At 35.1% G+C, this 12604-nt stretch overlaps 1 protein-coding gene across 1 annotated transcript in view; it reads left to right on the top strand.

Moving 5' to 3' along the window:
- The window catches only part of LOC140695478 (copper-transporting ATPase 1-like), a 34701-nt gene extending 22407 nt beyond the window's left edge, over positions 1–12294 (top strand). The window contains exons 11-16 of the mRNA XM_072958215.1: positions 1414–1560; positions 4660–4802; positions 6019–6222; positions 6731–6848; positions 8032–8134; positions 8514–12294. Coding sequence (XP_072814316.1) covers positions 1414–1560; positions 4660–4802; positions 6019–6222; positions 6731–6848; positions 8032–8134; positions 8514–8790 — 992 coding nt within the window. The 3' untranslated portion in view covers positions 8791–12294. The remainder of the gene's footprint in view (positions 1–1413; positions 1561–4659; positions 4803–6018; positions 6223–6730; positions 6849–8031; positions 8135–8513) is intronic.
- Positions 12295–12604: the final 310 nt, after the last annotated feature.

Genomic DNA, 12604 nt, shown 5'->3' with positions numbered 1-12604 from the left:
CACATTTCAGTGCTCAGTGGCTGCATGTTGTTAGTGGCTATTGTATTAAACAGAGCAGATGTAGAACATTTCCATCATCACAAAAAGTTCTATTGGACAGCACTGATATAGATGGTATTTAAAGCCATGAGACTGGATAAGATCACCAAGGAGTGAGAGTAGATAGAGGGGAAAAAAGGTTTCAGTACTGAGTCCTGTAACACTACAAATTAAGAAATCAGGGAGATGAGGAAGGGTCAGCAAAGAAGACTGAGAGGTGGTGAGTGAGAAGATGACTCTAAAACTGTGGTGATCCAGAAGCCAAGCAAAGAAAGTATTTCAAGGAGGGAATGATCAACTGTGTTAAATGTTGCTGATAGGGCAAGTAAGCTGAGGACTAAGAATCAGTCATTAGATTTATTAAAGATCACTGGTGTACTATGTGAACAATTCTTTGGAGTAATAGAGACAAAGGCCTTATTGGAGTGGGTTCACGAGAGAATGGGAAGGTATGAATTGGAAGCAGCCAATAAGGATGACGCTGTCAAGAAGTTTTGCTGTTACGGAAGCAGAGAAATGGGGCAGGAGCTAGAGAGGTCAGTGAGATAAAGAGAGGGTTGTTTTGTTTTCCTTTCTAAAGATAAGGCTATGTATAGCAGAAACAGAAAATATGATTATGCTGTAGAGGGGAGAATTGTTAGAAAGATGTTCTAAAATAGGCAAAGGAGGGGGATATAGTACACAAGCAGAGAAGTTGGCCTTAAATAGAAGTAGAGGCAGTTTATAATAACAGAAGAGAAGCTAGATCAGTGTGTACACAGGCACAGGTAGTTGGGTAGATGTGGCAGTGAGAGTTTGTGGAAGTTCTCTTCCGATGGCTTTTATTTTCTTCCTGAAATAGGAAGCAGAGTCGTCATCTGGTATGAGAATGGGAAAAAAGAAGATCTAAATAGCCATCTGGAAGGAATGGAGAATGAATGGACTAGGAGAATGTAGTAGAATTGCCAGATAGCACTAAGAGTCCAGTTAAAGCTAGTGGTCACACATTTAAAATGAGACATCAGTATGGTTCTGTGTTCTTGTCTAACTATTGATGGTTGTACTGATACACAGTAATTACTTTGAATTTAATTCAGTTGCTGTGAAAGATCATATGGAAAGTTCAAATGAAAAGCTTCACCAAGAAAGAAACATTTGAATTGGCTCCTGAAGACTATAATGGAGTTTGTTAAACACTCAGAGGCATGGAAGAGCAGAGTATATTCCTTGAACATTTGAAAATTACTGTCATAGGCTGTGTTCTACCAAAACAAACAAACAAACAAACAAACTGATGTACTGAGTGTGCAAGTTTAGACGGGAGGAATGTCCCTTACAGGGTTGTTATAAGTATTGAACAAGTTCACTAAATGTTACTTCTGTACTTTCTTTCAGATGCTCTTAATGCTCAGCAGTACAAAGTTCTCATTGGTAACCGGGAGTGGATGATTAGAAATGGTCTTGTCATTAATAATGATGTAGACGGATCTATGACTGAACATGAGAGAAAAGGTCGGACTGCTGTATTGGTGGCAATTGATGGTAAGGTTTTCCATAAGTACACTATGACTCAATGTCGTGATCTCAGTTATTATTTTATGTGTATTTTTGAGAGACATCTGAACTATGAGGGTTATTCAAAAGTAGCCTGAATGCAAAGTAAAATATCAGCAATACATAATTGTTACTGATTAATTTCAAATTCTCTTGCATTTGCCTGGTTTTGTTATTTTCCTTTATAGCGTTTTTTTTTTTTCTGGTCTTAAGTATTTTATTCTCCACATTTTTGATGACTTTCAAAGTAGTACCCAGCTGCCTGCACTCTGTGAACTTTGGGAGCAGAATTTGCTTATTGTACCCCTGCAGCCCTTACAATAGTTAAAGACTATGCTTTATTTAATTAAAATTATGCCCAAATATAAACAATGGAGAACATAGAATCTTCACTAGAGAAAACAAAGGCTGAAGTATATTAATTATGTCATCACTCATCAAGGTTCTCCTGCCCTTCCTCCTCTCCTTTCCTCAATCAGAATTCCTTCATCAATTTCCAATTCTACTTTTCCTCTCTCCTTCAAAATTGGCAACCAGAGTATTAAAATGAAATCCTCAGTAAGCCTTCCAGTTCAAGGTGCTCTTTGTGGAAGATTTAATGGTAGTAGGGACTTCAGATTCCTACATTTATAGTCTTTTTCAAAAGACAGCCAATTTTGGCAAGAAACTAAGAAAGCACAGTCCTTAGTTCAGTCTGTACTTATCCAAGGCCGTGCTGTATGCCCTTGGGCAATCAAAGAGTTTAGGAATGTGTGCCAAGCGTCATGTCACTGAGTTTGCCACCACCATCGTCTTCTCTCACCCAGCAAAGCTGTGCGGGAAGATGGTGACTCCAAGGCAATCAAGTCAGGTTTATTCAGTGTTCAGTCTCATATAGGCTATGTTTTTAAAAAAGGCTAATCAAGAATTTTTTTCAACCTAAAAATAATGTAACATTAAAGTTATAGCAGGGGGAGGGTATAGCTCAGTGACAGAGCGCTTAGCATGCACAGGGTACTGGGTTCCATCCTCGGTACTTCCGTTAAAAAAGAAACCTAATTACCTTCCCCCCAAACAAAGAAAAACAAAATTTTAAAAATTAAAAAAAAGAAAAACAAAGTTTAAAATTTATAGCAAAGTAAAAATTACTCATAATCTCATCATCCTAACAAGGTCAGTTTTAATTGCACATATTCCATTTCTGGGTATATATACATGCACATGTACAGAATTACAATATTAGTACATATACTATTTTTATTTTTATTTTTATTTTTTATTGAAGTATAATTGATTTTCAATGTTGTATTCATTTCTGGTGTACAGCATAGTGAGTCAGTTATACACATATATGTATGTTCTTTTTCATATTTTTTTCATTATAGGTTATTATAAGATATTGAATGTAGTTCCCTGTGCTATACATTAGGACCTAGTTGTTTATCTGTTTTGTATATAGTAGTAGTTTGTATCTGTTAATCCCAAGCTCCTAATTTATCCCTCCCTTCCCTTTCCCCTTTAGTACATATACTGTTTTTAAATGGGTGCACTATATTGTATATTAATTTTCCCTCAATAAAATTGAATAAAATTTAATCCCTTGTACACATACTATTTTATTTTACCTTATTTTATTTAATAATAATTTTCCAATTCTATTTTAATGCAGTATACTTTATCAGACTTATATACTATAATTAGTTTAATAATTCCCTTGGAAATTTAAGCTATTCCTAATGTTATATTATTGTAAATAACACTACAATAAACATCCTTGAGATTTTAGGTGCTTTTTTGTTAAATTATTTCTTAGGGTAAATTTCCAGCTTTGAGATTAATTAGTCAACATTTATAATTCTTGCTAAATATGAAGGCAGTATCTTACTGTGGGCTTTTTAGGTCCAGGAAGAAGTAGAAAATACCATTTACTTTTGTTTTTAATGTAAAATAATTCCTTGCAGTGATTTTTTTCTCCCAGTATAAAATACCAGTTTTGTTTCCATCCACCCCTTCACCGTAAAAAGAAAAACAAAAAAGAAATTAATTAGTTCTCAGTTTCATTTGCCTTTAAATTAGCTGAAGTGTTTGGGGCTTTTGGCCAATACTTCTCTAAAGAAAGAAAATGATACAATAGCCAAGACATGGAAACAGCCTAAATGTCCATCAGTGGATGACTGGATAAAGAAGATGTGGTATATTTATACAATGGAATACTATTCAGCCATAAAAACCGACAACATAACACCATTTGCAGCAACATGGATGCTCCTGGAGAATGTCATTCTAAATGAAGTAAGCCAGAAAGAGAAAGAAAAATACCATATGAGATTGCTCATATGTGGAATCTAAAAAACAAAAACAAAAACAAAAACAAAGCATAAATACAAAACAGAAACAGACTCATAGACATAGAATACAAACTTGTACTTGCCAAGGGGGCAGAGGGTGGGAAGGGATAGATGGGATTTCAAAATTGTAGAATAGATAAACAAGATTATACTGTATAGCACAGGGAAATATACACAAGATCTTATGGTAGCTCACAGAGGAAAAAAATGTGACAATGAATATATATATGCTCATGTATAACTGAAAAATTGTGCTCTACACTGGAATTTGACACAACAGTGTAAAATGATTATAAATCAATAAAAAATGTAAAAAGAAAAAGAAAGGAAAGAAAGAAAGAAAGAACGAAAGGAAGGAAGGAAGGAAGGAAGGAAGGAAGGAAGGAAGGAAGGAAGAAAGAAAGAAAGAAAGAAAGAAAGAAAGAAAGAAAGAAAGAAAGAAAGAAAGAAAGAAAGAAAGAAAGAAAGAAAGAAAGAAAGAAAATGGGTCTTTTAATATCCAGTAAAGTCTCTCTTTTTGTTTTCTTATTATTACCTTCGTTAGTAATCCCTACCTCACTCTGTGAAATTTTCACAACTAAATATGGAGGTTTGCAGCAGGGTTTGTGGTATAAAGTTCATGTGATTTTGGGGATATTTTGAGTTAAGCCAACTCCTGAACAACTTCACTTAAAATTCATTTCTTTCTGAAATTTTAAGTCAGAATATTATTCTGCTTTCACCATATTCCAAATTCTGTTTTCTGGTGTTCCTATATTAGATGAGCTGTGCGGCTTGATAGCTATTGCTGATACAGTGAAGCCTGAAGCAGAATTGGCTGTCCATATTCTGAAGTCTATGGGCTTAGAAGTAGTTCTGATGACTGGAGACAACAGTAAAACAGCTAGATCTATTGCTTCTCAGGTAATGGGTTTACTTAGTTGTTGGGGTGGGAGTTTGTGTTAACTTCTATTTCTTCATGTATATTTTCTTTCTTGCCTTCAAGTGCCAAAAAAATTATATTACCTATTATTTTCATTGTCCCTGAGTAGCCATAGCTGGTTCCTTAAAGAAGAACTGGCACACTGCTCAGGAAGGACTTTGGGGTTTGTCTCTACTGTTATAAATGAAAAGCTTTTTGCTTATTAGTTCATGAGATGCTTGCATGACATCATACACAGTTTCTGTTGATGCTTCTTTTGAAATGTTGCTCACAGTCTTCACCAGTGCTGCCAGCCCTATCCAGGCTTTCATCCTCTCATGCCTGAAATACTGCCGTAGCTCCATGCACATCTCTCTCTGGTCCATCCCAAGTACAACTGATGGAACCATCTTCCTAATGCATCACTCTGATAGCATTTTTCTGCTACTGACCCACTCATTTGCCTTACCTCTAAAACTTTTCTCATATTGGTCTTTTCTACTTTGGAATGCCTTCTCCCCTCTTCTATTAAATAACACAAATAATATATAAATAGATTCTTGTATGAAAATACAGAAGGCTATAAAGTAAAAAGTTGAAGTCACCCTTTTCCCAAACTCCCTGTCCAGCCCTACCCTTTATACTTTTTCATATGCATATATGTTCATATACAAATGTATAGTTCTGGTATTTTCAACATAAATTGGATCACTTTGTACAAATTGTTCAGCAGTTTACTTTTTTTTTAGATAACATCATATATGCCTCAGAGCTTTGTCCATTGTTGCACTGAATTCCATGGTGTGAATATATCATAATTTACTTAACCATTCCTCTAATAATGGGGCATTTATATGGTTTTGGAAATGTTATTGTTACAAATACGGCAGTAATACACACCCTTGGATATACATCCTTTTATATATGCGCATATATGTCCAAACTATAACTAGAAGTGGAATTACTTGAACCAAATGATCTGTGCACTTTGATAGATGCTGCCAAATGCCCTCCAAAAAGACAATACCAATTTACACACCCACCAGCAGTGTATAAGAGAACTCATCTCCCCATACCCTTGTTATCACTGGATATTATTAGTCTTTTAAAATTTGGACATCTGATAGGTGGAAAATGATGGCTCATTATTGCTGAGTTATATTTCAGGTACTCAATAATATTTCTTGAAATTAATGGAGTTTATTTTTCCTCACATAGGTTGGCATTACTAAGGTGTTTGCTGAAGTTCTACCTTCCCACAAGGTTGCTAAGGTGAAGCAACTTCAGGAGGAAGGGAAACAGGTAGCAATGGTAGGAGATGGAATAAATGACTCCCCAGCTCTGGCGATGGCTAATGTTGGGATTGCCATCGGCACAGGCACAGATGTAGCCATTGAAGCAGCTGATGTGGTTTTGATAAGGGTAAGTCTTGTGGCCTGAACTTTGAGGAGTGTGAGACTGCTATCTACATGGTCAGGGACAGTGTCGTAAAGTATATTGAACACAATGATTTTGTCCTTCTAATTCCCATGCTCCCAGCCATAGAAACGGGGAGAATTCAAGATGGGAGTTTGAGAGGTCTTACTAATACTTCCAGACCTTCTCAGTTCAGTGAAGCAAGTAAGAATGACAAGCTTCTAAAGTGAATAAGATTTGGGAATATACTTACAATAAAATTATCTTCAACAAATACTTGCTGACGTTATTCTAATGAGATTTAGTCCCTATACCAGCATACAACCCTAAAAGTGTTTTCAGAGCCCTGAGAAAAATTCCTGACAAACATCTTTGAAGGCTGACTCAAATTTTTGACAATATCTGAAATTTGTAGTTAATTCACATATTATGCTAAGGTACACATCATCTTCAGTATATATAGTATCAAATATAAGTAGAGTCTCTTGCTAATATCACATATTTCTGTTCTCAGAATGATCTTCTGGATGTTGTGGCGAGTATTGACTTATCAAGGAAGACAGTCAAGAGGATTCGAATAAATTTTGTCTTTGCTCTAATTTATAATCTGATTGGAATTCCCATAGCTGCTGGTATGTGACAGTTAACTTGTATTGCTTTTTTTCTGAAGTCATTAGAGACCTGTCATATTGGAAGTTTTAGTCTTCTTATTATTAGTTTTGAGCTCAGCTTTTTATGTAGCCTGCTGGTATGGTAAGAGGTAATATTAAAATCAATAATTTAAATTTTCAGTATGTTCATCATGGCCTAGAATATATATGCATTCTGACAGGTTTATTTTATTTTACCTTATTTTTTTCCTCCAATTATGTATTTTGAAAAATTTAAAACCTACATAAACAAGGAAAAATGATATACTTACTCTGTATCAGTTTTTGTCTTGTTACATAGTTGCATACAGAGACTTTTCTTAATATGCTAATAGCCAGCAGTTTTTTTCTTAAGTTTGGGTACCAGATAAGAGAGAGAGAGAAAATGAACAAGGGAATATGACCAAGAAAAAGCAGTTTAGGATTGTTTAATAAGCATCTGATCATCCCCATTACTTAGGGGCTTGGTAGGCGTTAGTAATAACATAAGAGAAATAGTTATCACTTTCTTCTTTTCTCTTGTTTAAGAGACAGAGACATGGAATGACATGAGAAAAATGACAGAACTGTTTATCAACAGGGACACACAGATGCTGAGAGGACAAAGTATAAAAGAATTAAGTCCAGAGAGATTAATTCACGGAACGAGTTATTTTTAAGTAATTATACAAGTAATATATGATCACTGTAGAAAAAGTAGAAAATATAGATAAGCACATAAAAATTTAAAGTATAGTAAGTCTATCTTCATCCCCATCATATGAGTGAATTTTAAAATGTCTGTCAAAACCAAGAGTGGATGAGGTTGTAGAATATGAACCCTCATATACTATTGGAGGGATTAGGATATGGTACAGACACTTTGGAGAGCAACTGAGGGATATCTACCTAAAGTTGAAGGTGTGCCTGTGTTACAACTCAGCTGTTTCACTTCTAGGTATGTACCCTAGCAAAATTCTCAAACACATGGACTGGGAGACACAGTTCACATGTTCACAGCAACATTCTATTAGTGAAAATTGGCAACGACATAAATCTCCACCAACAGGAGGGTAAATTGCTGAATAAATATCAAACAAGGAAATGATTTCTGTATATGTATTAGGAACACATTGGTAACCTGTTTAGTACTGTCTGCTCTAATTAATCCAAACTTGTTTCCTAGGGGTTTTTATGCCCATTGGTTTGATTTTGCAGCCCTGGATGGGATCTGCTGCAATGGCTGCTTCATCTGTTTCAGTAGTACTTTCTTCTCTCTTCCTTAAACTGTAAGTATGACGGTTTGCTCACATTTCTATTTTACAGTCCTTTTTTTATCCATAGTCAGTCTTGCTAGATTTTATTCTTGTAGCAATCAATGATAAGCCTAAACTGTTCTTAATAATAAATATTAACTATGCAATTATCACCTTATGTAGTCTAAATATAGCAACCACAAGCACTGAATAGGGTGAAATCTAGTACACTGGCTCTGAGAAGTAGGATTTCTGATCACGTGACCCCACACAACTCCTTTTGAGCTGCTTTCCTAGCAGGGATCACCTTTATACATTTCACACCAGGCAAATCTCTTTTCATTTTTGAATGTAACAAGTGCTTCTTTCACATTTGGTTATTTCAAACGAGTGTACTTTTGCATCTTTCCAGTTACAGGAAACCAACTTACGAGAATTATGAACTGCATGCTCGAAGCCAGATGGGACAGAAAAGCCCTTCGGAAATAAGTGTTCATGTTGGAATAGATGATACCTCAAGAAATTCTCCTAAACTGGGTTTGCTGGACCGGATTGTTAATTACAGCAGAGCCTCCATAAACTCACTACTGTCTGATAAACGGTCACTAAACAGCGTTGGTACCAGTGAACCTGATAAGCACTCACTCCTGGTGGGAGACTTCAGGGAAGATGATGACAGTGCGTTGTAATAGGCCGCAGAGTGCTGCTTGATGAAGTTGTTCTGCACTGACACAGCATTCATGGTCACCTTAGCTTTTTACAATATTGCAGAATTTTATGTTGATCTCATGCTCTTATGTTAGGGTATCTATTTGAATTGCATGTGTCTAATGGCAAAAATATCTTTTTCAGGGCATCAGCTCAGAACCTAGCTTTATTGAAAATGAATTTCCAGCATTTCTTGTTTTCACTAGCAACAGATAAGATAGACCAGTGAGGTTTACCAGTCCTATAAGTGAAGATTGCTGACTTGCTGCTAAAATGATAATTTTCTGACCAAAATAAAGTTCAAGAAAAAGATAATTAAAAATTTGAAGATTTGAGCACATAATCTTGAGGAGATTCTTGAGCCCCAGCCCTGCCAGATTGGAAGCAATGGCTTTCAAAGCACTGAAGCATCTAGTTTTAGAAGGAAAACAGTAGAAACTACTTCAAAATAGGTGTGCCTTATTTATTACAGGCTTTCTTCACCCTGCCTCCATTCTTCCTGCATCTTTATCTTTGCAGTTGCTCTCTTAGATGCCCCAGTATGTTGTTTGTTGTTGTTGTTGTTATCTTCTTTCGAGTGAGCTAAGTATAAATGGTTTCTCATTGACAGGAATAACTGACACTTTTCCAGTATCTTGTTCGTTTCTTTATCTTGTAGCTCAAAAGACCATAAGGGTCCATAGGGTTCCATGCTTCCCATCTTCCCATTGTTGTAAGGAATATATCAGATTCTTCCTTCAGTGACTCCCTAGCTCTGCACAAGCTTTCAATTCACTCCTGCTGAGTTGTTCAGCTATAAGTTGTTCTTAGCGTAGTCTGTCAGCCTCAGTCCAGAAGCTTAAGATTGTGAGCCTCTTCTACAATTGATTTTTTTCAAAGCTTGACACTACCATCTTTAACATGTACAGGTCATATAAAATTACCTGTATTCACTAAATTTGTCCTTTTTTGGAGAGGATGCAAGACCTTAGCTGGTATTTATAATTTAATAGATTTTCATTATCTTTTAGTGTTTTAGATAATCTCTCAAAATGACTTTAAAATAATGTTATTACTCAAAGCTGCTCTTACCAAAAACACAATCAGTTGTAATACAAAAATGAAAATTTCCCTAGGTTGTAATACCTTTTAGGCAAATCTATACTTTTCTCTAATTTAAAACATTTGCACTTGCTAGCTAGTGTGGTCAACAAATTCAGGGGCTTGTTCTCCTTGTCATATAAATTTAGAAGTTCCCCTGTGAGTGCCTGGGAATTAATACACTGGCCAGAGATCTGGTGCTTGTATCACTATTTAAATTTCCTTGTTAACTGTAAGATGGATTTCATGTACAGAATTATGTAAGTGAAGAAAACTCATAAATAAATTCATAATATTTTGTTCCCATGCCATAGATTAAGCTGCTAGCACAATGCCTGGCACATAAGATTTGTACTCAGTAAATGATAGTTCTTATTTCTCTTTGAGATCACTAATAAATACTAAAAATCATTTTATCAGGGCAGAGTCTGAAATCAGGTGGGAGTGGAGGATGAGTGTCTTCCTCTCCTACCTTTTCTCTTGTCCTTTCATACATACACAAGAAAGTTTATAACATAATTCCATGCTAACTTTTCAGAGTTGGAAAAGATGTCATTTTTATCTCAACTATCTTAAAGAGAGAACTGAAACTTGATAAAGAAAAGTAAACCCATTTTCATGAAATATGAATGAGTTTGTGTGTCTAGGCTCAGTTTTAGACCAATGCCTATGCCATCGTCTGTGTTTTCAGTTTGAATTTTAATATTTGTTTCTTATTTTAATTCCAGTGGCCTGTCATACCACAACTTGTTTCTTCTAGAAGAAATAGCTAATACAACAAATGCATAATATAGACTTCTGAAAAAAGAAATACCTTTCTCTCTTTCTACCCACTTCCCTACCTTCCCTTCCCTCTTCCCCTCATTCTCACTCTCTCTCTTTCTCTGAAGCACTTGAATATAGCCAGTTACTACTTTTATTATTGTGTGTGTTAGAGTTGTCCTCTTGGCCCCACATGCCAATGGACCACACATGGTATAGGGCAATAAGAAAAGGATCCTATATAATCTGGGAAAAATCAAGGATATAATTTCAGCCCTTACTACCAGAACAGAAAACATGCTCCTTAGGAAGAATCCTGCTTTAAATATCTATAACCATCTTTGAATTCTCTTCCACAAATCTTACGCAATTCTAAACTCCCATTAGCATCATAGAGCAGCTGTATTCACAGGAGAGAGAGGTGATATATAGAGGGGATCAAAAACATTGCTTTCAGTTAGTAACTGGCTTTTAGTAATGAGTTACTAGTGAGAACAAATTTGATCAATGTGTGCATATGTGTCTATGTTTATTCATATCATGACGTATATACACAAATCCCATATAGAAGGAAAATGGACTTATATATGAATTTTATATTTGAAGGTTTTTGTTTGTTGTTCCATTGTCACTCTTCTGTATTCCGTCAGCAACCATGCCCTCAGTCTGAAAGATAACAAAAACGTTTTTGTATTGAGTGCTGACTTAGACTCAACTAAGGGGCGCCTTTTATCTTAAATATCCAAAGATGCCTTTTAAATTTCAAAGGTTAAAATGTAACTATTTAGTGTTATAGTCTAAAGAAGTATGGTTGTCATTTGTGAAAATAGAAATGTTATTTTTCCTAGTTTAGTATCAGCATTTTAGAGTGTTAGATTTGATGCCTTGTGAACAAATAATTTTATATTGTGCTTTAAACTTTTTAAAAGTTACTCTTTTATCAGACATATTCTTTGTTCAGAATGCTTAAAATAGCAGTGTAGACAAGATGTTTCCAAAAATTTAAAGCATATCCTTTATGTACACAGCTTAAAAATCAAGAATGTATGTTCTTAGAGATTTTTTTTCCCATTACTTGTGACTCTTGCTTTAAAATTTTTTTTCTTAATATTTATTTTGCTCTATTTTGTTATTTTCTTTGGGTGAGGCATCTGATTACTGGTTATTTTCGTAAGAATAGAAACATTCCTAAAATCACTCCTTTTGGATTTTTTTGTTTCTTACTTTTCTATATTAAAAATATTATTTTACCAAATATAAAAAATATAGATTCATGCCAAATTATTAGCTGTTTTTACCCGAACTTTCTGTAGTCCTTCTGAAAGTTTATCTGGCATGAATAACCAGATAAAGCACAAAAGCGTGAATTCTTGTTCTTCAATTAAAAGAGCTTCTGTAATGGCATTGATAATAAATGCCTTTTGTGGCCAAAACCAGGCGTCTCAACCTTAGGCTTTTAGTTAAAGAAATGTCTAACTAACCATTGTTAAACATTGTTTGATACCCAAAACAGCAGTGGACGATGTTGTGCAATAATCATCTACTGTAGTCAAAATATTCAGTAGTTTGTTTTTCCATAAGCATGTAATTGATCATATTCTGCCAAGGATGTGCCTTCAACTTTATAATTATAGTATTGTAAAAAAAAAGTGTGTTTTTGTCAGTGTCTCTTTTGTTAAATCACCCAATTCCTCTACCAGCAGTTCCAAGCTACCATGTGCTTTTAGATGTTATTTTTTTTTAATAAAAAATGGGGCAGGATTGGAAGCAGCACCATGCATTCACTAAGAGTGAGATGGAAGAAATCTATTTTCCTTCAAACTTCACTCCACCTGCTGTATTTTTTAGTGAGGATGAGAAACAGAAAAAGGAATATAATTGTTGTCCTTTCTTTTATAGTCTATGAAGCATTCTTTATAGATTGTCTACCCCAATGAGTTAAATGGAGACAAG

Source organism: Vicugna pacos, unplaced genomic scaffold, assembly GCF_048564905.1.
Source record: "Vicugna pacos unplaced genomic scaffold, VicPac4 scaffold_234, whole genome shotgun sequence".
Classification (NCBI taxonomy): domain Eukaryota; kingdom Metazoa; phylum Chordata; class Mammalia; order Artiodactyla; family Camelidae; genus Vicugna; species Vicugna pacos.
Note: the sequence above shows the minus strand (reverse complement) of the source record. Positions and strands in the feature narration are given on the sequence as shown.